We start from the raw sequence: 25,085 nt of genomic DNA, 5'->3' as shown, positions 1-25,085 counted from the left end.
AAAACACAAATTTATCATAAAAAGTTGCACATTAAGTCTAAAACAGTCATAAATAAGAAAATAAGACCACCTATTTATATTTGTGTCTCTCCGTCGCTTCAAGTATTCTTGATATTTGAAAACCCTTTGTTAAAATAATATTAATAATAATTTTTATTTTATCTTACAGGAAAAAGGTTTTCGCCATACATTTTCTATTGGTAATCTGTGGAGAGATCTATTTCCAGTAATGGGACGTCTAACGGCTGAAATAAATAAGGTCTTGCAAGAAATAGATATTTTAATTCCTACGTCTGGAATTCAAAATTTACTTACCAGTAAATATTATTTTGTATTATAGACGGCATTTTTTGTTTAACGTACTAGATTAAATAAAACACTTTTTTAAATTAAGAATTTGTTCCGATTGGTTGAGACGAAAGAGGCAACTAACTCTAACAAAACAAAATTAGCGACCAGTCCCTCAATCTTGTTATTACTTCTAGGCTTAATATACAAATCTAACTTAACGTTTTGTTTTAAAGTTTAATTAATATCTTTATATTTACTATATAAGATACATAAAACATGCTAAAGATAAGAACAAAATTTAGATTCCAGTTTTTTATGGTTTGGAACTTATACACATACATAAATACAATATTAACAAGAGCACAATTGTACATGTACACATATCCATTCAAACATCCCCAACACATATACTATAATTATAATACTTCCACGATTTACTTATATTGGCTCAAATATACAAGTTCCGACCTAGTTTGGTTCTTTAGTTCAAGCAATGCGAATTAAGTGTATTTTGTACTACTAAAGTACTGCGAAAGAATGGTAATAAATATATTTTTGTTTTTGACAGAATTTGTTAACATGACCTACATTTAAGTGTATTCATGAGATAATAAAACATTAGTATTATATAACAGAAACAAAAAGCAACTAGTTAATATTTTATGTAAGTATCAACTACGGTCTATCCGCGTAAATTTACATCGCGGTAGGGCGGACGATAGCGACGCGCTCATTGATGTGGGGAAGCAGCGGGCGTTCGTGGCGAAACGGACACGTATGAAAATAGAGGCGGTCGGCATTTCCGCACTTCACCTGCATGCGTGTATAAAATATCAGAAAATAGGCAATTTTACCAACCTGATAAAACTCTTTATGCGCAAATCGTAAAGTTAATAATAAAGATATACATTTATTTAATACCTTATCTTAAATTATCCGCAAAAAATGTATGAAAACAGTAGGTACTGTTATAAGTTTTTAATACCATTTTTTTAAGTAAAGTTGACTATGTTCAGCTATTTATAGGGATATGTGGAATCCCTGCTCACTGAAAACCCCTTGGTGGTCGTCTTTGGTACATTTAGAAGAGCCGTTTTATCTCCTGCGTAACGTAACACTCAGATGCTCCAACTGTGTCAGGAGACATCTCGGAAGGGAACTGCTTGATTTGCAGAAGCAACAAGACCTCTTCATGTAACTGACTTCCTCGAGTTCCAATTGTAAATACAGAGGTCCTAAAATAAATAAAAAAATTGTAAAACAACGATGAAAAATAAAAAAAGAAATTTTGTTACAATATTGGTATATTTAGGTATGTGAAGAATTAGAAGAGAATAAGAGGGATAACAGAGTAATGAATGAAACATCTTAAGAAGGACAAAAGAGGTACGTTGAAATATCCAAAAAATTGAGAAAAAAAATATTTAATGGAATCAGGCGTTACCTTGCGGATTTAGTCTTACTTATGATTGTATCATTTTTTTAATAATTTGCATAGCTATAATTTTCTTACAAAGCTCTTTATATGACTGTCATCATAATTTTTCTCGAAAGATGTACACTGCTGTGCATAGGTCTCTACAAGTGATTTTAAGCGGCCTGCGTCTTTATATATATCTTGATTAAACTATAAATCTATTAACTACAAATCAATGCCAGTAATTTATCACAATCGTCAATATCAAATAAATGTAACAAAGGAACGTAATTTTTAGTTATGTACTTCGAATATTGGATATACTCTTTTCCTTAAGTTATAAAATAGTTGAAATGGTATAATGTAAAAGCAATGGTCATAATCCTGTGTTAGCCTTTCATACAGAGTATTAATGGATATCAAGATTAAAACGGACTGATATAAAAATATGTTGAGGGGATACGTCAATCTTATAGAATTCGCGCTACAATCACAGTTAAACATACACGTATGAAAGCAGATAGTTATACACAAAAAATAATTACAGTACTAAATATGAACGAAATAATCGCTTCATGTAATATACTATTTTTTGGTTAAAACCAGAATGTGAATGCTATTTACTATGTGGACTGAAAACCTACTGAACTATTTTTTTAAGAATTTAAATTGTATTTAATCCGGACTCGCTTATTTAGTTTAATATGTGTAATAGGTGTGTTAAAATGATTACAAAAGTGTTTTTATCAGTATATATTTAGAGGCATAGATGAAGGTAAAAAAATATGATAATATTTATTACAAATTCACAGCTATTTTTAAGCGTTACCGTAATATATTAAGTCACGCTTCTCTTTATTCCTCACACAAAAGATCTAAATACGTCGACAGGTCAAGTGTCAGTTTCCCGGACGCGGGGACAGGCTATCCCGGTATAACAAAAGATCAAGGTTTTTATAGGTATGAAACGTTTCGTGACAGGTTGAGAGGCGCAGGGGGTTGGGTGGCGAGATGTCAAGACAAGATAAACCTCGTAAGCTACAATAGAAGTTTACAAACTGAATTTATATCTATTTTATATACTAAGCTAAAACGAAGCGATCGAAATGCAATTTTAAAGTCTACTGCGCGTGAATTACTGCTAGAAGTTGAATACGTACACGTACTACACAGCTTCTCAATATGAATTTTAATTCTATTTCTTCGTAGTTTAATAAATAAATAAAAAATATGTAATTAATAGAGTTTTTCGACAAGAACTTTGTTTTTTAAATTAAAATACATTTATAAATTTATTTAAATATCAATACCTTTTTTTATTATTTTGGAAAAAGAAAGGTTTTCGCTTCTAAATCCAAATTCTCAATTTAGGTGATATACCGGGTCTATACCATTATTGACATCACGGTTTTTGACTTTAATAGCTGCAGTCTATTCAATTGGCTCTAAGAGTTTATATACATATTTAATATAGGCCCATAAACATCATCTAGTGACCAACGGGTTGACAAATTGGAGCTGCGTTTTGTTAAATTATGAAAAATAGTTTGTAATCATTTAATTGTGTCAGTAGTTGTCCGACATTTTTTAATCACAAATAATATATTGTATTAAGCAGTTGTATATAAATGAATGGTTCATGTTTAGACTCAAATTCACTTAGACTGTCAACTAAATTAAACATATGTAATTAATAACATTTCACTGTTAGCGATATTGCCTCAACTTACAATAATAGTATGACGGATCATCGGTTCAAAATACATATCTGTAATATAAATATCTGTTGGAAAACAAAGTTTTTATTGCATTTTCCCTGTATTTAAATGGTTATTAAATGTAATAGAACTTTTACTGCAATGGTAAAAAAATTATTTATATTTTTATTTTCCGATACGGTTTTGGTAATGGGTGTTGTTCGTTGTCCTTCTCTAACAGGAGTGAGCTTTCGTAAATGGAACTGTTTCGGGCTAAGCTGGATCGCCGGTTAGTGAGAAGAGCGCGGGCGCACTGACTACGCGTGTCACTGGAGCGGTTACACGCACGTTTTCTCGTGCGCTAAAACGGTCGATCGTTCGCTTCATTTCGATAACATGGTTTACAGTGATTTGTCTATGGTTTTTTAAAGGTGTTAATCAAGTTTTCTGAGCGATTGTTTTGTTTTTAAAACTAATTATCTATCACTGTACAAGAGATGTCCACTTATGTGCTGACTAATCACGATATATCTATTATTAATAGTTTTACTAACTTGAAATTTTAGATAAATACTTCTTTTGCCAAACAGAGATAGGTTAAGAACAGAATTTACGAAATTTTATCCACAAGGCGGCGTTCATTATAAAAATGCACGTTTTAAAATATAACTTTTAAAGGTATTAATTTTTTTGACTTAAAATAATCAACAAGTATAAATCTTATGATTTTACATTTACAAAAGGCAGTTTTGACTATGCGTAGCGGACGGGGGACAGCTAGTTTTTTTATTTATTTATAGACGTAGGAGCAAAATCAAGATTTTGATTTTAATAGCAAATTTTAATGTCAAATAAAAAATCTCAATTGAACCTTAACCTTTTTTGGAAAACCTACCTACAATATTTAAGTATTTATTGAGTTTAATTTCAATTCATTCTTTACTCTAATAACATTGCAGTACTATTCATTGATTCACAATGTTTTGGTTATGGACGCGATATCCTTAATACGCGCTTGTTTCTTTTATAAATATTGTAATACAGGTAAACATAACACGAACGTCGAATACACATTATGATTCACATTGACGGGGTGTTGTGATTGTAAATTCTGTGTAGGTATTCATTACAATCGATTGTAATCTATCGGATCTCTATTACATCCGTAACCGTATAATTACAACAGGATAGATTGTCGACCGCATGGTTCAATTTGTCTGGTTGGTAAAACATCTAGATTTTATTTCCGATTCAAAGAACGTGTAATCGATTTATCACTAAATAACAAAATTAAATCCTTACATTTACGAGCATTTGATGCTTTTCCTCTTCGGAATTTAGGACAACGAGTATGTTATTCATAATTGTTAGCAACATTTTATAAATAGGACGCTTCAATGAGACCGAATTTATTAAGAAATAAATTTGATAAACAAATGTGAACATAAATGAAATCTATTGCTGTTAAAATTGTCAAAGTTATTGAATTATTTTTATTATTTAAATTTTTTGGCTGTATAAGTCGACAGTGTAATAATAATTAAAATGATTTCCCTATCATAGACATTTGACTTTAAGCGAATATTTACCGCTTACAACTTTCTTTGGTGCATACGTTACAGGGTTTTATTCTAAACTATAAAAGCAAATTCATTTTAAAACATTATCATTTTTAACTATCAAATCTACCATCAAAATATTTTTAACTATGATATCAGGACAGAAAGAACTTGTTATATCCACTTATTAATAATTGGTATGTAAAACTATCTATAAAAACTAATTTAATATATTTGATTTATTAAACGATTGTCTGTTTTATAATTATTTAATCGGCTATTTTTTCAGTATAATAGTAATTTAATTTCAATTTAAGAAAACGTAAGTTTTTTTGAACAAAAGTGAAAAAGTACAACAGTGTAACAAAATAATGTATTAAATATTGTCCTTGGTAATACTGTCTTTGAAGAAAAAAACAGCCGCATGTACACATAGCTAACTTACATATTTATAATCATTTAACTATATGTATTTCAATACGATCGCAGCTTAAAAAAATTTTTTTTGTTGTTTGTATTAACTTGTACATGTGTTATTTTGTAATAAGATCTTGCACAAAAATGATACTTTCAAAAATAGAATAAAGTTTTCGGACACCCTTACGACAAAAGTAACGGCCGGCATATATTAATAATTTATAAAATTTAATTAACTTAAATTAGATTTTCTTTAAAAAATCTATCGAACGTTTGGTTCAGCAAATAATGCTGTACGATTCATTTTACCTACACATGGACTATTTATAAAATTCGTCGAATTGTATATTTTATTCTACATCCACGGAGACTCGATTCTTAAATAAACGACTTTTATTTTGTAAATTTTGTCTTGATATAATATAACGTTTATATACAGGATGATTGGTTATAGATGTCAAAGCTTTAACTGGTTGAATGTATAGCCAATTTCTCTTAATTAGTGTATGGTATACCTTATCCAATAATCAATGGTTTCAGAATATATAAATTCGAAAACGTAATAATAAGATAAAGTGTTAACAAAAGTCGCATTAATACAAAATAAAATTTAATTAATGTTTACTATCTGTCGCTGTAATTTTCATACTGCCAGAATGGCTTTTCGCATTTAAATATAAAACATAAATTAATGTATCACATTTCAGAGTGATAACGTTATAAAGGAAGGAAATATGTGTAAAATATTTAAACCTTTTTGGTGATAAATGATCTATACATTCAGCCCTATAAAACTTTTACAACTATTACCAATCACACAAATTAATATATATTTGTGCATAATGTGTCGATGGAAGAACGCTGTGTTAGAAATTATTATATATATATTAGGAGGGTTCGTTTTAAAGGTGCTTACTCTATGATTTTATTGATTTTCGTATTGGCAGTTAAGTATAAGGACTAGGTGAACAAAAGTCTTTGCGGTGGTGTAGTTTCCGTTAACCTATGTACATTTCGGGGATTCTTATAAATACTATCAGCAATCTTACCTTATTTAGAAGTTTGGCTTTGTGATTATTTTGTATCATTTTGCGGTATTTTCTTCTACTTCTTCTTTTCGTTTCGCTGCCTGCATCCACCGACTGCCTGTGATTTTAATTATGTCGTGAGTCCTAGCTCCTAGCGGGGCCCTACCGAAGCCACGTCCACCGACTTGTGATCGTCACTTAAGAATCTTTCGACCCAAATGGCTGTCGGTTGCACGTGCGATGTGTCCCGCCCACTGCCATTTCAGACGAACAATTCTTCGTGGTATACTGTCTGTGTATGTTACGAATTATTTAGTAAGGTTTTTAGTTTTGTTTAGTAGTTGTCGTTGCAATTAAAAAATTACAATAATATTATATAATGTTTAGCATAATGATTATAAATGCATGTGTGATCGGGTGTCACAAAAGTCAGGTATAATGTTATCGTTTTATTAATAGAAGGTTGTAACTTCAACACGTGACTCCAGACGGAACGGAGTTCTGTACGATGTAACTGCATCTAGAAATAACTTTTACGACTTTAGCCCTTACGTAATCAAAGCAAAATATTGTACATTAATGATATCCGACTTGTTTACACAATGTCATAATTACCTTATATAAATAGTTTAGTTATTTTTTATAGCACCTAGATATACGCCTGTAGATAAACCATATTTTAATACCGGTTTAAAACGTATTTATCTTTCAAAAGTTGCTAAAGTTATTTTTTTAAATAATCTACCATCGTTACTACTTGGTAGTAACCTAGCTATAGATAATTGTCATTATTTGGTGTCTATGATTTTTATCTTTTGAGTACAATTTTGTTACGCATAGCAAAAAACTACCTTTAGGCTTTATGCTATGACTCATATTAGTTTTAACTACTGGACAAAATTTTTTCAATTGGTCTCATTTTCATAAAGTCCGCTTCTATGATAATACAGTAGGAATTAAAATTGTCAATGTATGGTAGGAAAAGTTTGTTCTAAAATGAACAAACTTCTGTGTTTAAACTATTAGTGCAAAAGCTTCTACCTGGACTCAAGAGAATGATAAACCGACAGCTGACACATACAATGCAACGAGTTGGCTTGTAATATTTCAAAGGGTCTATTTGCTTGATAATAACTCAAGAATCAGTCTAGCGGGATTGTCTGCTATACATATTGTTGTCTTCCGAATCGGAGTGCATAGTGCTTATGATATAGATTTGTTTCAACAGCTAATTGTTTTCATTGTTTTAATCTTCTTTATTATTTTAATAGTTACTAATATTCGTGTTATTTGAAAGTATTAATTTATCTCAAAGATATTAGTCTGTGGATTTTTTAGTATTTTATGGATATTTTAAAGTTTTTTAAGGTCATTAATAATTTGGATGTAGACTATGTTTTAGAGGTTCTAGAAGATATATTTGTATATAGATACGTACGTTATACCTACGTTTCATAAACCTTTTGTGTCGATATCGTATTAAGGTAAGTCAGCACCGATTTTCTGACTGCAGCCCACGTTACAATGCACGCAAGACTGAACATCTGCGTCCCACTTATATCCAAGGCCGATCCTTTTATCACACATCGATAGCAATAACGGAACGTTCCCGGTTCGGTAATGATTGACGCCATGTTTAGACTATCGCAAGCCAAACAAAGGGAGCTTGCCTTAGGTTCAGATGCGGAGATAAAAATATTTACATTTAAATAAATTATCATACGGCATAGTTTTTCTTTTATTAAATAATCAATCTGCTTTCTGTATTTCTTAGTTTTCATTAATCTTAGAAGTGATTTTATAGACCGTAGACAAACAAGACCGAATGGATGAAATCATCAATTTTTTTTATTATATATTAGGGGGACCGGAAAGAAATGTTGCTTACATAAGTTAATAAATCTTAAGTAAATTTCTAATCGACAATATATTCACCTTTGTTATCAATAACCTTTTGCCATCTAGTGTACAACGTCTTCCAAGTACGTAATGGGCTACCAAATGACAATCAAACATCGGCATGCGCAGAAACGACATTACTTTCCGGTCCCCCTAAAATATCTACTTAAGTAATTATTATAAACTAAATTATTCACAGGTAAGTTAAAGTTTATGAATGGTTTTGAAATATTAAAACGAATCTACTTTTTAATATAAATTCCTATATTCATAACGGTAATACATATAAAGTTATTTACAATTAAATATTTTTTTCCGTCATCAATGTTTTTTCGTCACGATTAAAAAGTATTTCTCTACATCCGGTTTTCAAAGAGATGTTTGTGATTACCACATAAAACCTTTTACGGTAGTTTACACTATCTGTACGTTAATCTACAACTGTTTTAAGAGGTGCTTTGTTTCACTTTGTTAATGTTCGTGTTTTATGATTGTGTCACAAAAGTTCATTGCACTGCGGCGCACCTTCCTAGTGGTTATAAATACGCGCCGTGTGTCGAACTTTTGACAGGCTGGTAAACAAACAGTGCGGATCGGATGCGGTGCCGGCAGCCCGTAGTAGGAACTGCTCTAGTGTAACTCTAGCTTGATTAGTGCGTAGTAAAAAATACAAAAAGAATAAATAATGATTAAACTCCAATGTTTTATTCGTTGTATTATTTTTAACACAGTTTTAAATTCAAGATTAAGTCTGTGCTATTATCTTTTCATATTCAGTCTTTTCTCATATACAGGTTGATTAGTTATAGCTGTAAAATGCTTAAAAAGTTAAATTTCTAACTCGTTGTGATCACTTTGAAATATGTATTTTTTATTGAAATGCGGTAGGCTAATAGCTTCTATCGTAATGATTTATTTTAATATGTATTTAACTAAACTTTTGTAATTCTTTTTCTATGTTATCATTATGATATATTATTGATTTTTGGATAGAGTGTACCACACTGTAATTGATAATAAATAACCTATACATTTACCCGTTTAGCCAATCTCCCCGATTATCCATGATTCTTTTAATTAAAAAATCACACTCAATGATACTCTTAAAAATTATTAAAATGCTATTGATAATGTAATTATTATGAAAAAATTATTATTATCCGTCCTAATTTACGTAATATGAAACTGAAAGAAATATAACGTGGACATATTTAGCTGTAAGTCAATTATCATTCGTATCGGTTTTTGTCACATTGCCAACGATGGCTGGTTTATTAAATATGAAACTGAGTTCAAAGAGGCGCTAGGAACAGGATGTGTTCTATTTTCCTCTTCCCCTTTAGTCTGTTCTCCAAGTACAAGCATATGCAGAAACACAAACAGAAAAACCTATAGCTTTATAACTGTAAGAAGGTTTAAAATATCACGAACCAATTTAGGTTACAATAAAGATATTAGGTTTAAAGTTTATGGATCTCAATTCATCATAATACATTCGTAATTGAAATAGAGTAATGTAATACATAATTTGCTTTCCTGTGATTTACCGCTGCGTTATTTTCGTCCAGTCTAGACTGTTTCGTTAGTTCCGTTTAGTTAGTTATCCGTAGATCCTCTCTCCGCTTCATTAGAAAAAGCTTTGGTCATAATTTACTGTGAACGATTTTTTTTAATTTTTCGCAAATAGCTTATGGCATTTTAATAACAGTAAAACTTCTATTACGATCAAATTTAATTTTTTAAAATATTTACAGATAACATAAACGTTGTAATTTTAATATTCTTGTATTTTTTATTTAACATATAACTACGTCCTAATGCTGTAGTATTTTTTTATAGTTATATCATTATTATGCTTTTTTACTCATTTTAATTTTAATTTGTTTTGCTTCTAACTATATTAAGTCATATATTCATACGATTTTACTAATTATTATATGTTTTTCAATAAAAATGTGCCTGTTTTTTTGGCTCCCGCTATTGGGGGGTTTTTGTACTCCTATCTTTTCCTTTCGACAGATTCGTTTTATTTCATTTAGTTTTTTTTTCATATTACTTTTATTTCCGCGCTTTTTTGGCATTCCTCTTATAATCTTCCGTACTTCGTCTTTCTTTCCACATTTCTTAAATACAATATACCTGGTTAGAAACACTTGATCTGAGCATTATATTTTAAAAAAAATAATATTCTAAAACAAATGCCTGTACTCAGTTTTACAAAAGGAGGTGACTGAGGTGATAAATTTTACTTTAAAAATAATCTTCACTTTTAAAAGTGAAGTTATCATAAGGGATTAAGAAGATATGTTTCTTGACTGCCAGTAATTTACAAGGAATATTAATTACAAGGCCGCTTGTAACCTGTTCTATTCTAAATCTATGCGGGACGCCTATATCATGCAGTTAACGTCCTATAGATTGATATAAGACTATTTAGCATTGTTATTATTACAAATATTCTTTTCTAGAAGTCCGTACATAAAATTGTGTTAATTATTTTTTTACTTTATTATCTGTACTGTGTTTATGAAAGTCATAGTTTAGTAAATATTGTAGTTAAAAAATATAATTATAGGCAAAAATTTTAAAGGTGCCTTGTTTGCAACAATAATTTTTTTTTGAAACCATGTATACATGCTTGCTTGAGTCTTAATTCGTGTTTTATAAATTTGCGTACGCTTCCCAGCTCTTATCCTTTAATTGTTATATTTTTTATCCTATAATATATATAATAATGGATAATAATCATAGAGCTAGTATCCGTGTAAACAACAGATTATATTTTTACGAATAGAATCGTATAGAGCTGTATAAAGAAGATTGATGTGTGATAATTTCTGAATGTTGACAATCAAACAGTTTTACAGTTAGAACTATAACATGAATGCCGTCCCACTTATCGGATGCCAGTCATTGTCTTAAGCTAGTACCTACGTACTATTTCATTTTAATGTATTCATTTTGTTGGCGCCCACACAACGTAATTATGCTGATAAAATAAATGCATGCCGACACTTATTCTATAACACATTTGGTTCGTATAAATAGTTAATTAGATATGTTTGGTTTTTCATTGTTGCGTAATTATACCCTAATATTATAATAATTGTTATTTAAAATCATAAAATAGTACGTCTGCAAATATTTTGTTTAATTTTAGAGTTTTGAATGTTTTAATTCGGCATTAGTTCACTCTAAGATTTTACCCACGTTATGCGAAAGGAAGAGTACGCTTAAGAGACTCGTTCGGGGTAGACTACTAGACTAGTAGTTATAGTCTACCATATGAAATCGCCTCTAATTCAAAGTGCGCTAATGCAGTGTCTCGAAGAATGAAAAATGGAAGAGGCCTATGGGAATAAATGTACGGCAGCCACCACGATAATGACTCTTCTGCCAAGAGCACAGGACTAAGGAAACGAGGAATAAAAAAATTGAAAAAACAATACTTAGCGAAATTTTCTACTTATTACTGAATAAAATTTAAAGATTTATTAAACAAGGTGATTATATATGGGTGTTAAAGTTCTAAAACGGTAAATTTTTATAAAACTTTTACACTAATTTCCCATCAACTTGTAAAATGATCACTCTGAAATATGTAACATTAGCTTATTTTTTCTATTGGAATGTTACCGGCCAATAACTTCTGGCAGAACAATGTCTGCAACATCAGACAGTAAAAAATAATTAATTGTAATATATATTAATCCGAATTTCAAAACCGCTTCTTCTTACTAACACTACACTATTTATTATTTCTGAAACCATTGATTTTTGGATAGAGTTTTCCACACATTAACTAACAGCTATACACTTACTTTTTTAAAGCTTTTATACCTTTCTAGCTAATCACCCTGTGAAAAAATAAATGAAGTGTATCTTGTCGATGAAATGCCTCTTCGCAGAAAATGAAATAATTCAAACGTCAGTCCCCTGACGCTCTGCCTTGTGATGTTTGTACTTGTGACCCAGTGTGTCGTTGAGATGCGAGCGTGGGCAGCGGCGCCAAGCGCACGAGTAAATATTCCCAGATGTCTTCAAACACGTCCATTCACGCGCGAACCGTGTTGCACGACTACACTGTACCTGTATGTACAGCTTTGCTCTCGCAAGAAAAGTTCGCGGTAGGTCAGACAAGAGTGGTTGTTATCATGCTTTGTGTCGGCGTTCTCTTACCGCTTACGGAATATTAAAAGGACTCGGTGATAGTTAAAAGTTTATAACTCCTTAGATCGGTTGTATGTGATATATATTTACAGTTGCTCAGAAAACTTTAGGTTCTTTTTTTAATTAGTGTGAAAATGATAATGACGGGTTTGTGTACACTTAAAACCATGTGTATGTTTTTGTGACACCATGATACCAACTTGTATAAGAGCGCCTCGATCCATCCAGGGCTCCACCGACGATGTCACGCGTCAGACACGTTCAATTGTGCAGGTAACTTTCTTTTTTCTGTTCATAAATTTACTACTAATTTTGATAGAGAGAGGTCTAAAAGTGAAATCTCTCTATAAACTGCAGAAGAATTTAGTCATGTCCAAGGCAGTTGGAGAGACCATTTAAATCTTGAAAGGAAGAGGTGCTTGGTCGGTGATAGTGAACTGTAATGTATTGAAAAGTGGTATCCTATACCCTCTGCTGAATACCTTTTCTGGCCTTTCTTCCTATAATTCGTTAGACTCTGCAACCGCACTGCGAATCAATGATATGCTGAGAAGGTACGACTATATGTCAATTTAAATATATTCCAAAAACAAATACTTTAATAACTATTGGTATTTATTCTACACAAAGAAAATTATCACCAATACTATAAGTAACAGTTCTGAGGTAAGTTAATTCAATCAAAGTTCTGAAATAGTCTTTGCCACTACCACTGAGTCAACGGGGTCAAGACTCGTGGCAAGCCCACTGCCGCTACCCGTCCGCCCGCTCAGCTATATTAAAAGCTCGACCTCAATTAGTTTCCGCGCCTTGTGCCTGTAAGCTCGCACCTATCTTGGAACTGTTGCGTAGAGTAAACAAATGTGGGAAATTGTATTTCGTTAGTTATCAAATCTATTAATTTTACTCAACTATTTTGTAAGTACCATAAAAAAATAACTTTAACAATTTGTATACTATTTCAAATTTATATGTGCACTTATGTGTCACTATAAAATTTTGAATGTTTTGTCTCTATATACTATTATTAGTTTTGATTATTTTTTTTAGTTTATAATAAATGATCATAGTAAAAAATCTTTGGCAACTACCCAAGTTTTTACGCAATATGTTCATTCAACGAGACATTAAGGATTGTTTTGTATCATATTTGTAATGTAACTTATAGTTAACATTAAAAATATGATTTGTTAGTTTTTTAAATCTAAAAAAATAAACATATTAATTATTAACTATAAATAAAAGTACTATTGTGCTGTACTAATATAATAATTTAATTACTAGACGGAATAACAGAGTTTTTACTATCCTAGCTATGAATAATCAATTCGGACCTTAATTAATAACAAAAGGTATTTCAAACACAAAATGTTTGTTGCAGTGATTTCTGATACATTGTTAGTTCTATTTTATCGTGTATAAATAAATAAAGTTGATGGTTTTCCAATACGGAAACAGGAAATAAACATTTGGCCATGTGTAAAACATGGATTTAATAAAATAGAAGCTACAAACACTACACGATTGTCCTTGCGATTTATTTATCAACATTGAAAATGTAAGCCGCACTGCATTCAATTTTTTCATAAGAACTTTCATCAAAAGATAAATGAAATCGCTAAATTATGTTTCGTATTATGGTTTGACCAAAAAAAAAATAGCACCATCACCCACTTATAGATCATATTAAAATAATGTCTGAAATGTAATTTTTATTTCAAAGCATTTATTAGAAAGTAATTTGTTTTCTCTAAAATTGTTTTCTCTAAAAAATGGCTTAACAGTTTGATTATAGTTTGACTAGATATAAGAATTACCAAAAGTGCTTACCAACACAGTAAGTAATATTTTATGTGTTATTTTATAACACTTTCAATATCCGAACACATTTATCATTAAGTGATTTACATACATATACGATCAAATCGATATAGGTCACTTAGTAGCAGATGTTACACTATAGATCGAAAGTGACAAACATTATATGAATAAACTTTTGCTCAACCCAAAACACGAGAGCAGAATGACTTTCCATATATTTTTGTATGTTTAACGTTTTTATTTTAAGATGTTCAACATATGCTGCTTTCAATCACAAGATTTCACCACTATCAACATTTCAGTCATAGGGTGTCCTCTGTTAGACATTGGCCTTCTCTATAAATTTCCAACACCGGTAGTAAGCAGCCTCATTCAGCCGCTTCCGGCTGACTTTAATAAGGTCGTCTAACCACGTTGTGGATGGACGTCCTGCGCTGCGATTCATGGCCTGTGGTCTTCTCCAGAACCCTAAAACCTCAGCGGGTATATAAATACACACTCACATATACATATATATATGTGTATATTTACATATATATATACACACACACACACTTATATATCTAATATATAAAATTCTCGTGTCACAGTGTTCGAACTTGAACTCCTCCGAAACGGCTTGAAAAAAATTTTACATGCGTATTCAGTATGTCTGACAATCGGCCACTATCTATTTTCCATACCCCTATGTGATAAGGGTGGTCCACCTCTAAATTTTATTTTTTATTTTATGGACAATTTTTTTTTGGTTTTTATTTTATTATGATACAGCATACAAAAATAAAAACAAACTTAAATTTTCACCCCTCTACGATCAACCCTTATCTTACATTTGTTAATTAAAAACTATTTTTTTTTGCAAAACAACGTTTGCGGGATCAGCTAGTATATATGTATATAAGTGAAACGTTCAATATAAAAACGATGATGCAGTATTTTTTTTCGTTATTCGTTTGATAACATAACGTTTGAGCCAAATAAAAAGGTAGTATATATTTATTCTAAATATTATATACAGCGACATCAAGTAAAAACATTGTCAAAAAGGGCTTGAAATTAAAAAAATTGTATACATTGAAGTCAAGAATAAGCCAAGAATATATAGAATTCTTCACACCGGAACATTTTCAAAGTAATTAAGAGCTAAATAGTTAACAAGAACATCGAAATACAACGTGAGGACCAGAAAATGTTGACAGATACACGACCGGATGTTGAGGCGACAGAATTTGTCTAAGGAATTCTTAAAACAGTTGTTTTATATTCTAAATAACGAGATAAATGCGTTAATATTTTTAGATTTTTAACGAACATTTCAGAGGAAGATGTCTTGCTTTTTTCTACAGAAAGAATTAGTGAAGAGTGATTTTAATTAGTAAACATAATGACGTTAAATTATTATATTTACCAGTAAACAGGTTATATATTTAGTATTATATATTATAAATATAGCATAGGAGAAAAGAGCACAAGTTGAGTAAATGCTCCATTATTTTGTGAAGAAATTGATTATGTTTAAATTATTTTAAATAAAAATTATATTTATTTATTATTCTAAAGAGATAGAACAAACGCGGCTTGTGAAAATTCTAATCCCTTATTAGAATTTTCACACCTCTGTTCATGTAGGAAAGGCAATCGGTTGAAATAAATATGACATTTAGAAACATCAGTTAATTCCAAAACAATGCGTCTTTCCTATTGGTCCATTAGAGTACATTTTTTTTAATTTGATGAGATAAATATTAATTCAGCCAATGAACAAAATAATTCAGAAGCACACTGTATTGGGATGAATAATTAACTCTCGGACATGCAAATTTATTAAGTCATTTAATCATCATTTGCCATACGAGTGGCTCCACGCAAACGAATCTCACCCAAGTTCGACCCGGGGTCAAAGACATGCAAATGACTCCATTGCCCGTCATCTCGAACGGAGCTATTAGTCTAGATTGGGGCAATTGGTTGTAGACGAAATAGTTATCTTTTATAATTACATTACGAACTAGATACATCTATTAGGAGCAATTCTTGATATTTATTTTAGATAGAAACAAAGTTTAAATATTGCGACTGTAAAAGCGTGGGTATATTTTAGTCATTAGTCATAATACTTGGTTATATTTATACCATTTTAAATTTAATTTATTATATTCGAAAAATAGCTTTTAAGCTTTATAAATTGTGGTATTACTTTTTTTTAAAAAAAAGTATCGTATTAATAAAACATCTAAAATTAGTCTATACATAAATAAAGCGAATTACTAAATCTATTACTAAACGTGAAATTCCTGGATGACTCAATCAATTCAGCTAATTTTATTTTCTAATTTTCGTTAAGGGAGAGGATAGTTGAAAACATTCAAGAAATATGATCACAATTATTATCATCCTTTCAGCCACAGGATGATTGCTGTTGAAATGGCTAATGAAATGGCTAACAATGGCCTCCCCTTTAGATTTCTAATAGGACCGGTTGAAGTGGCTTGCATCCAGCGTCTTCCGACGACCTTAACAAGACTTGTGAGCGGAAGTTCCACGCTGCGCTTGTCGGTCCGCGATCACCATTCCTAAACCTTAAGGCTCCAGTAGCCATCTCTTTTGCACTCTATGTTACTGTCTACTGCCAGTTCAACTTGACAATCCGCTGGGCTATGTCGGTTACTGACGTTCGTCTACAGATTTCCTTTTTTCTGATAACTCAGAGAAATACCGAGCCCTCTCTATGACTCAAAATGCGTCTTGACTTCATAGTGAGAGATCAAAGTAGTAAAACAACAGTATTCTCTTTCCAAACAATAAAAGGCGTGTTAGCTTCAATCTTTGCCAATTCGCATTAAAATTCACACTCTTGCCAAAAAGTAAAAGTATTTTTGTAAATATCGCTTTAAATAATAAATAAAGTTAAAAAGAAGAAATGATATACGTTTTATTTAATTTTATTTTGTGCTGGTTTGCGATATGCCTTTTTATATATAGAACTATGTCGCAGCTTGATGGCATAAAATCAATTTAAAAAAATCTCTAAAACAAAGTATCTACATGAAATGTATTAAATAATAATTTGATAGACTTCTGTTAATTTTAAATTATCATTGGTCGTTGCTTACTCATGTATGAATTCAGGTTTTAGTATGCATTAAAATTTCCATCCAAAGAGCGTATCGGAACAATGAAATAAATCCAGCAAGAGAGTTTTATCAAAACATTTAGAGTAAGCAATACATTCTGCCGACAGGGCAGTAATACAGGCTAAGTAAAAGATGATTTGTTTATTTCAGACATGTTTCCGTTACATGAATCGCCAATTTAAATACGAGTTGGGTACATTAATGTTACTTGTTTAATTTGAAAATAATTTGCTTGTAACATATTTAATGGTAAATCTATAATATTATAAGTATGTAGCTGTTTACTAATGGCGTAAAACATAACATTATCACGTTTTTTGATCAGGATTTCCATTGTGATAATTATATCTCATGAAATTTAGTTTTAATAAAATTTCTTCTCAAATATTAAAGGAAGTTTCCTTAATTAAGTTCGTTAAAGGTAATTTCAAGTTGATGCTCCGGGAATTAACTCGAAAGATACGTAATGAAGAAGTAAATATGTGTGAAAGTGTGTATGCAACAATGTATGAACGCATGTACGTTATACATGGATTCATACATTGTTCGCGAGCTCAGCTGGGCGAAAGCATTTTGCAATAAAGTGTTATGGCGCGTTTCAGCGTCGTACTGCAGCGGACACTGCAACGCTAATGCTCTTAGCGAACGAAATACTCGTATTTCGACGGTAAATACGAACAAGCACGTAACACGGGAGACTAAATTTGACCGAGTTATTACTACTCAGTACAACGAAACTATGTTTACTAAAGCCATGCCACACTGACGAGCATTACAATAAGTAAAGATTTTAAAGGTTAACAAAAACCGAGACAATCGAATATAATGGAATTAACAGGGCCTCTTATAGGTAGCTTTGATGAATAAACTTACTTTAATTGTGATGTGAATATTAGAGCAATATGATACTGACTTGAAATATTGTTTCGATCGATTTCTTTTCAATTTTTTTTAAAAATCGAATGTAAGCAAGTTAATAAATCTTTGTTATAAATTATTACACTAGAAATAAAAATAACGTACTCGTGGGTTAGTATAAATTTTGAAAATAGACTATGACTTTAGTTATGCATGTGATCTAAATCGTGAGCAAAACAAATAAGATTAAAAAATATCCACCGGCGCACCGTCTCACAGGAACGGTCCCGTATTCCTGATACAGCCACCTAGAGCGATAAAAATGTCCGGTCCCAAAAGATTTATTACAATCGAAAGCCATTCGAAGTTGATTTGAATAAACAGGCGTGTGATAGCGAGAGATAAATAATCGAATAGAGAAGAACCGCGTTTCTAAACCGAAGTCCCTTTGAATGCATTATGTGTCGATTATTCTATTAACATGTTCGATTACTTGATAACATCTTCAAATATGTTATGATAATAAGTCGTATGTATTGTATAATTTGTCCAGCGTTCTATGCATACAATATTATTGACGGTTCTGTAAGAATAAAATGAAAAAAAAAACTGAACAGTCACAAAGGATGGATGGAGTAGATAATTGTGTTATAAGGAATTTTATTCCAGTGCTACAGTATAAGCAGCAATGCCTTTGTGGCTAGGCTTCATAGCTTTTATGTATAATATAACTATAGTGCCTGTATGAGTGTTAATTTTTAAAATTCTTACTAATAATTATTAACATACATACTGAATAATTTAATTAGTATTGTAGCCGCAGTTATCACCGATTTTAAAACATTGCAAATAAGAAGTTTATCGTATTCATCATGTAAGCAGACTGACGCCCACTGCAAGGGTTGGGCTTCCCTCGAAGATATCCGTGATGATCGGCCTTGCGCTACCTGCATTAAGCGACTTCCTGCGGACCTGGATATGTCGTTGGTCCACACAAACATTACACTTAAAAGACCTTGGTTCAACTTAATTCATTCGTAGTTAAATTGTATAAGATATAATTATACTAACATAATTAATCACGATTTTTATATTTCTACCATTTTTAGATTTAATTATTTAATATTATAATTGCGGTGTGTTTTATATATTACTTTATACAATCAAATTTAACTGCCATATTTTAAATAAGAGAAGAAAACAAATGTAAAAAAGGTTAGCACTTTGAAAGGAAATTATTTGTTCAATATCCTTTTACGTTTTTAAGTTTTTTAATTAAGCGGGTAAGTGGATTAAATTCCTGATTCTCGAGTGAGGCTTATTGCGCTAGAAGCACTAACACGTCTGAGTGCTCCCTTAGTTGGCGACGTAATGTCGCGGCGAGAACACTTGTCCTCGTTCTTCGGAGAATTAGCTCAAACGTGGCTTAATTGTTTCACGAAATAATTTATATTGTTCACGTACAAAATACAATGTTAAATCTATACAAGTGACATCTTATACAAAAAAAAATTATTATTTGTTCATTTTGCCTTGTAATCTAATCCTTATTAGTTCAAAATATTTTTTATTATACTTTTTTATACAATGTCGGTGTGATCGCGTAATTATTAAAAATTTATTATTCTAGTGTAGACACATCACCTAATTGTTAAAAAGTAAATATTGAGAATGGTTAAAGTTTTGCTGATAGGTATAAATAACGACAAACCGATAACGGTATGAAAAGAAGAGTTTTCGCTTGAACCACCATAGTGTTCGAAATTCTAGAAATGTTGTTACGATGTTAGTCGAAAACAATAACTCCGAAACCGTGTAGTTTTCGAACTAGGTTGAAATAATGTTAATGATGTCAGAGTTGCTGACATCACACTTTTATATCATGCTATTTCTCCGAGATAAATACCTAATTTTTTTTAAATGGCTGTTTATAAAGATCTTGGTTTTTGACCATTTATTTTTTTACAAATTTATTTAAATTATGAAAATTATTACAGTATCTTATAATATAGTGATCAAAACACACGTTTGTTTAAAGTTAGGTTAAAATAAGCCTATTTTTTTGCTAGAATTTACATAACACACACACACACATTAATTTAGAACACCTTGCGCAACCAATTATAAACAAAAAATTAGCTATTTAATCAATTATTAATAAAAAATTATAATAAAAATGTTTGGAAGAAAGATCACGATAATTTGTTCTAGTCCGGTAGTGTTCAGTCAGGTAGACGATTTAAAGCATTGCTACGAATATCAAAATCAAGTAATTGGGGCGCCTGCATACCTAGCTGACACTCCAATCTTTGCTATAATCTACGGGAGAGGTGCTTGTGGACACCTTTGGGCTGGAATGAAGATGATGATAGTGATGAATAACGAAAGACTGTCCATTTTTTCCATAAGAATCTTATTAGACATGATATCCAGAAGCGTTCGTTACAACTATCTCTTACATTGTGAATTGATTTCCAAATGCAAAAGCTTAGAACGATAAGGTTCATGTTTCTCAACTAAAACTTTTCTATATGATAAGTGCCATGTATATCTTTTCTGGATCTGTTGGTTGTCGTTGTAATGTAATCTATTTTTTGAAATTTTACTGTTTTGGGTTTAAACTTCGTTATAGTATTTTTGTAATATAGTCTGTAAACTATACGTTAGTCAGTTACATATCATCCATTAAATTTATATTAGCTTGTAGTAGCCTTGCTCGAGCAGTTATGGATTTTCTGATGACCTCATTGCTAGCAGGAACACTGACGATAATACAAAATGTGCCATAAATAATTCCTTCGGTACTTTCGCAGCGATAACAATGCCTGTAGTGTTAAATCTTCTTTCGTTTTTCAGTGAATCAGAATTTCAATACAACAAGCAGGGGGAACAGTCATCTGCCAAGTATGCAGTTTTTAACATGTACATATCCGCCCTTTTGCTGTTAACATGGCGAGTTCCTTTTGTTGGAAATTAAAAAGAAAACATATCTAATGGATTTGACCCGAAATTTTGGCCTTTACATTTTGTTATTAAAATTAAAAATTTGAAAGAGTGACAGGATTAAGTTAAACGTTATTATCAAAATTTTAATTTAATTTTTACACATAAGGAAATACTTTAAGCTTTGAGAATTACATTACAAACTAAAAATAAAAGGATATTTCAAAGTAAGAATGGGATGATATATTTGATCACGTAATGTTTGATTTTGGTTAACAGAAAACAGGTTTAAAGTATATTTTATATAATAAACATTTTTCTTCCAGTGTTTCCCATGCTTACCGTTTCAATATCAGCAGCGTATTGTCATAAAATTTTTAGTGGCCATTTCGCATCTTACAGCCATCAAAACCTTATCTACATCTCTTTGTGAGTCACTCGGCGCCAAAAGCTTTATTTTCACAAGTGATCCGCTATATTTGTTGACTATATCACAGATAATAAAAGCCGTTTTTATGTTTACGTTACACTTATTTTAAAGCAAAATATTCTTATTAAGTAATTTAAGGCACCGGCTCAAAATAATAAATGAATATAGTAATTATAAGTTAATTTAATAATTGCTTTCAAATAATAGCAAGACCAAACAGAAAAACGTTTTCCAATGTAATTTTCATTTTTTATAAATATTATTGCATTACTTTGTTCTTAGCTAATAATTAAAAAAAAATATACGAATATATATTAGAAGCAATGTTTATACCAAATTCCTTATTAATAAAAAACCTAAACATTAAAACACAAAAAAACAATTTATTTATAATTTAATATTGCTCCGAAAATATGTAACGAAAATAAAAATATTTTACTTGAATTTTTTTACTTCGTTTCTAAAATTAACTTCAAGCGAAGTTTTTAGACTGCAAGTTTTGCAAAAGCTTATGGTCACGGAGAAAAAATTTCATCATAAACCTTTTTATACACGGCTGTGGGAATATAAAGTCGATGTAGTATTTATTTTAACCAGCAAACAGTGGTGAACTATAATACGTTTAGTTTGAAGGGCGCTGTATCGGAAGAGGCCCTTAAACCAAGAAAAAATTTACCCAATGACCACCTTATGCCTTGCAGGGCAGTTTAATGCTAGTAAAGAACAAGACGATTAGAGCTGTAACTAATACAGCCAGTCTGTGACGCCGTGGTGATAATACTTTTTGATTCAATATTACAGAATATTTATAACACCACATGTTTGCTTACGATATTATATCAATACTATAAACAACCGTTTGCGGGGGGCGGCCGCCCGCTCTCTGATCCCGAACAGCGTGGACGAGCCGAGGTTGGATCCGGATCACTCCTTAGCTCGCCTGTGGTCAACGCTGCCGTCCCAAGCCGTATATACACAACATCAACACTGCACAGCTCTACGCGGGTAGAGCGGTTTACTACGTTCAAACCACTTTGTGCAACTGGAATGCGTCTGTCCGGCTTTTGTTTTTTTTTATGTTCACAAACGGATTTTAGTTCAGATCAAAGTATGATAATGATTATTAAAAAAATTTTAATTTTTTTCCAACAGATCTATACAGACTGGGCGAACCATTATTTGGAGCGCGCTCGTTCACGACGCCGCGCGGGTACTTCCGGAGGTGGTTTGGCACGGGACTGCGCCGACGGGCTGCTGCTTGCAGACGTGCTGGAAGGTGTTACCGGGCAGAAGGTGCCTCGTGCGCATCGAAAGCCCCGTAACCCGCAACAAATGGTGAGCATGCATCCTTATCCATTAAATATGGTAAAGCTAACAGCTTTATTAGCTTTTGAGATTTATCTCCGAAATGAGGGAATCCGTAGATGAACGAAAGTAACCGAGCCAGTCCAGAGAATTGGCAAGTTGAAGTGGCAGTGGCAGAGGACCTTAAACTTGTAAGCGGAGTAAAGGTCATTCACCCAGAACGTGGACTGACGACCTTGTGAAGGTCGTCGAAAATCATTGATTACAAATTGCTTCCTTCCAGTTCTATTGGAAATCCAAGGAAGGCGTGACGTACATGATGACGATAAAGGACGTCTTTTTTACTTTCAAATATGTCACTTACAAATTCTTTTAACGAGGAACTCTTGTACAGAGCTTGAATGCTGAATGCGATATTTATCTAAATAAAAATGAATTGCGTGTGAAAATGAATCGTGTTTTTAAACGCTGAACTCGTAACTCGATCAATTTTGATATTTACCTTTCATGCGTTCTTTCAGTCACGAGGAAGGTTCTAAGAGAAAAATATTGATAGTTACAGGGTAAATAGTTGAAGCAGTATATTTTTCTGACCATACAAACCACAGAGTAAAGAAAAACATCTGTCCATAACTATTAATCATAAGTCTTCAATCAGAACAAAAATAAACGTATCCATTGGCATGTAATAATATTGCTAAATTCATAAAGCACGCGAAATTTAAATCTAATTTTTACATTTAATCGTTGTTTAGTATAAAGACATTAAAAATGTAAATAATCACTCTGAAATACGTTTCGCTTATTTATCGTTTTGATTGAACTGCAACCAATTGTTTTAGAATAAAAGTTAAAATAATGAATACCATAATAAGCTTTGTGAAAATTACTCTTTGACTATCCAATAATTACGCATATGTTATATTAATCCTCATTAAATTACAGAAAGTAATAAAATCAATCTTCTGTACGTCAAAACAGAACGCTTTCGAATATCCTGGGCATTATGTTTATTATTAAAACCAAAAATGAAGGCGGTTCGGAAATATTTTGTTAGCTCAAAATAGACCATCGAATCACAAATCATTCGGGCAGGTACACATGCAGCATACGTGGTGGTAGCTACGTCGTATTTGGTAGTACGGTTGGCTAAGAAAGTTATTAATACCATTACGAATTCGCTCATGGTATAATCAGCTTTATTACTGTTGATGACAGAGTACACATTTATGTGCATACTGCAGCGTACTGTTAAGCAATCTATGTCAGTGTGGGTACGTTTATGGGCTAGTTAGCCCACAAACCCGGATCCTACGCTGCACATCGTGTTCTGTTTCCGGCGATTAACTATTATCATTGCGATGACTTTATAGATCTGTACCTATCGATCGAAGCAGGCTAAATATTAATGTCTTGTAATTTGTGGCATTGTATTCAACTCTATGTATTAGCATTGGCTAATGATTAATATTGATTAATACCACGACATGCACAATTTATCTCATTGGTTAGTAATAACGAACTTAAGATGCGTTTACACAGTACCATAGGACTGTTTACCGTACGAGTTATGCGTTTAATAATTTCTTTGATTTGAATTGAAGCTGTGGTTGTATCGTGTTATGAAGGTAAGGAACTAAAAATAATGCCATGGACCAATAGATGGAAATAATAATAAAAATTATAATATAGAAAACTCGGAAATAAACTTTTATATGAATAATGAAGAAGTTTTGATTACCGAAAAAATAATTTTTCTTCCCGTTATAAAATTAGCCATGTGTAAACACATTTTTATTTTTTTTCCAATTGTTTATGTCAACTTCTTGTGTCCCTTTCATTTGCTTACAAAAGTGCGGTAAAAAGACAATCGGGTCATTAAGTACATTGTTTTGGTATGTTCAGTATCATATGCAATTTTTCTTGAAGTTGATTTTTCAACACACGGTATAAAAAAGATTGATAACATTAATGATAAATACATACAGAGATACCTTGCCTTACTGTAATTAATATTATATCTTATGCAATGTTATTCGTTATGACAATATTTAAAGAAATATGACATAATGAAGGGATTTTAAAGGTAATATCGATGTGTCGGACAAGCGTAAGT

General features: G+C 31.5%; 1 protein-coding gene across 3 annotated transcripts in view; it reads left to right on the top strand.

The window, feature by feature from the left end:
- Positions 1-25,085, top strand: part of sick (sickie) — a 192,650-nt gene that overhangs the window by 18,897 nt on the left and 148,668 nt on the right. Inside the window, exons 1-2 of one of the 3 annotated variants that reach the window (XM_068772953.1) lie at positions 12,668-12,751; positions 22,817-22,999. In XM_068772953.1, the coding sequence (XP_068629054.1) occupies positions 12,668-12,751; positions 22,817-22,999 (267 nt within the window). Of the gene's footprint in view, positions 1-12,667; positions 12,752-22,816; positions 23,000-25,085 lie in introns of those variants that run through there. The other 2 variants (XM_068772957.1, XM_068772955.1) reach the window with 2 other exon arrangements.

Source organism: Battus philenor, unplaced genomic scaffold, assembly GCF_028537555.1.
Source record: "Battus philenor isolate CCGP_79_NKW_IND1 unplaced genomic scaffold, ilBatPhil1.0.hap1 SCAF_5, whole genome shotgun sequence".
Lineage (NCBI taxonomy): Eukaryota > Metazoa > Arthropoda > Insecta > Lepidoptera > Papilionidae > Battus > Battus philenor.
The sequence above is the reverse complement of the archived record's forward strand: the minus strand, read 5'-3'. Positions and strand labels throughout refer to the sequence as shown.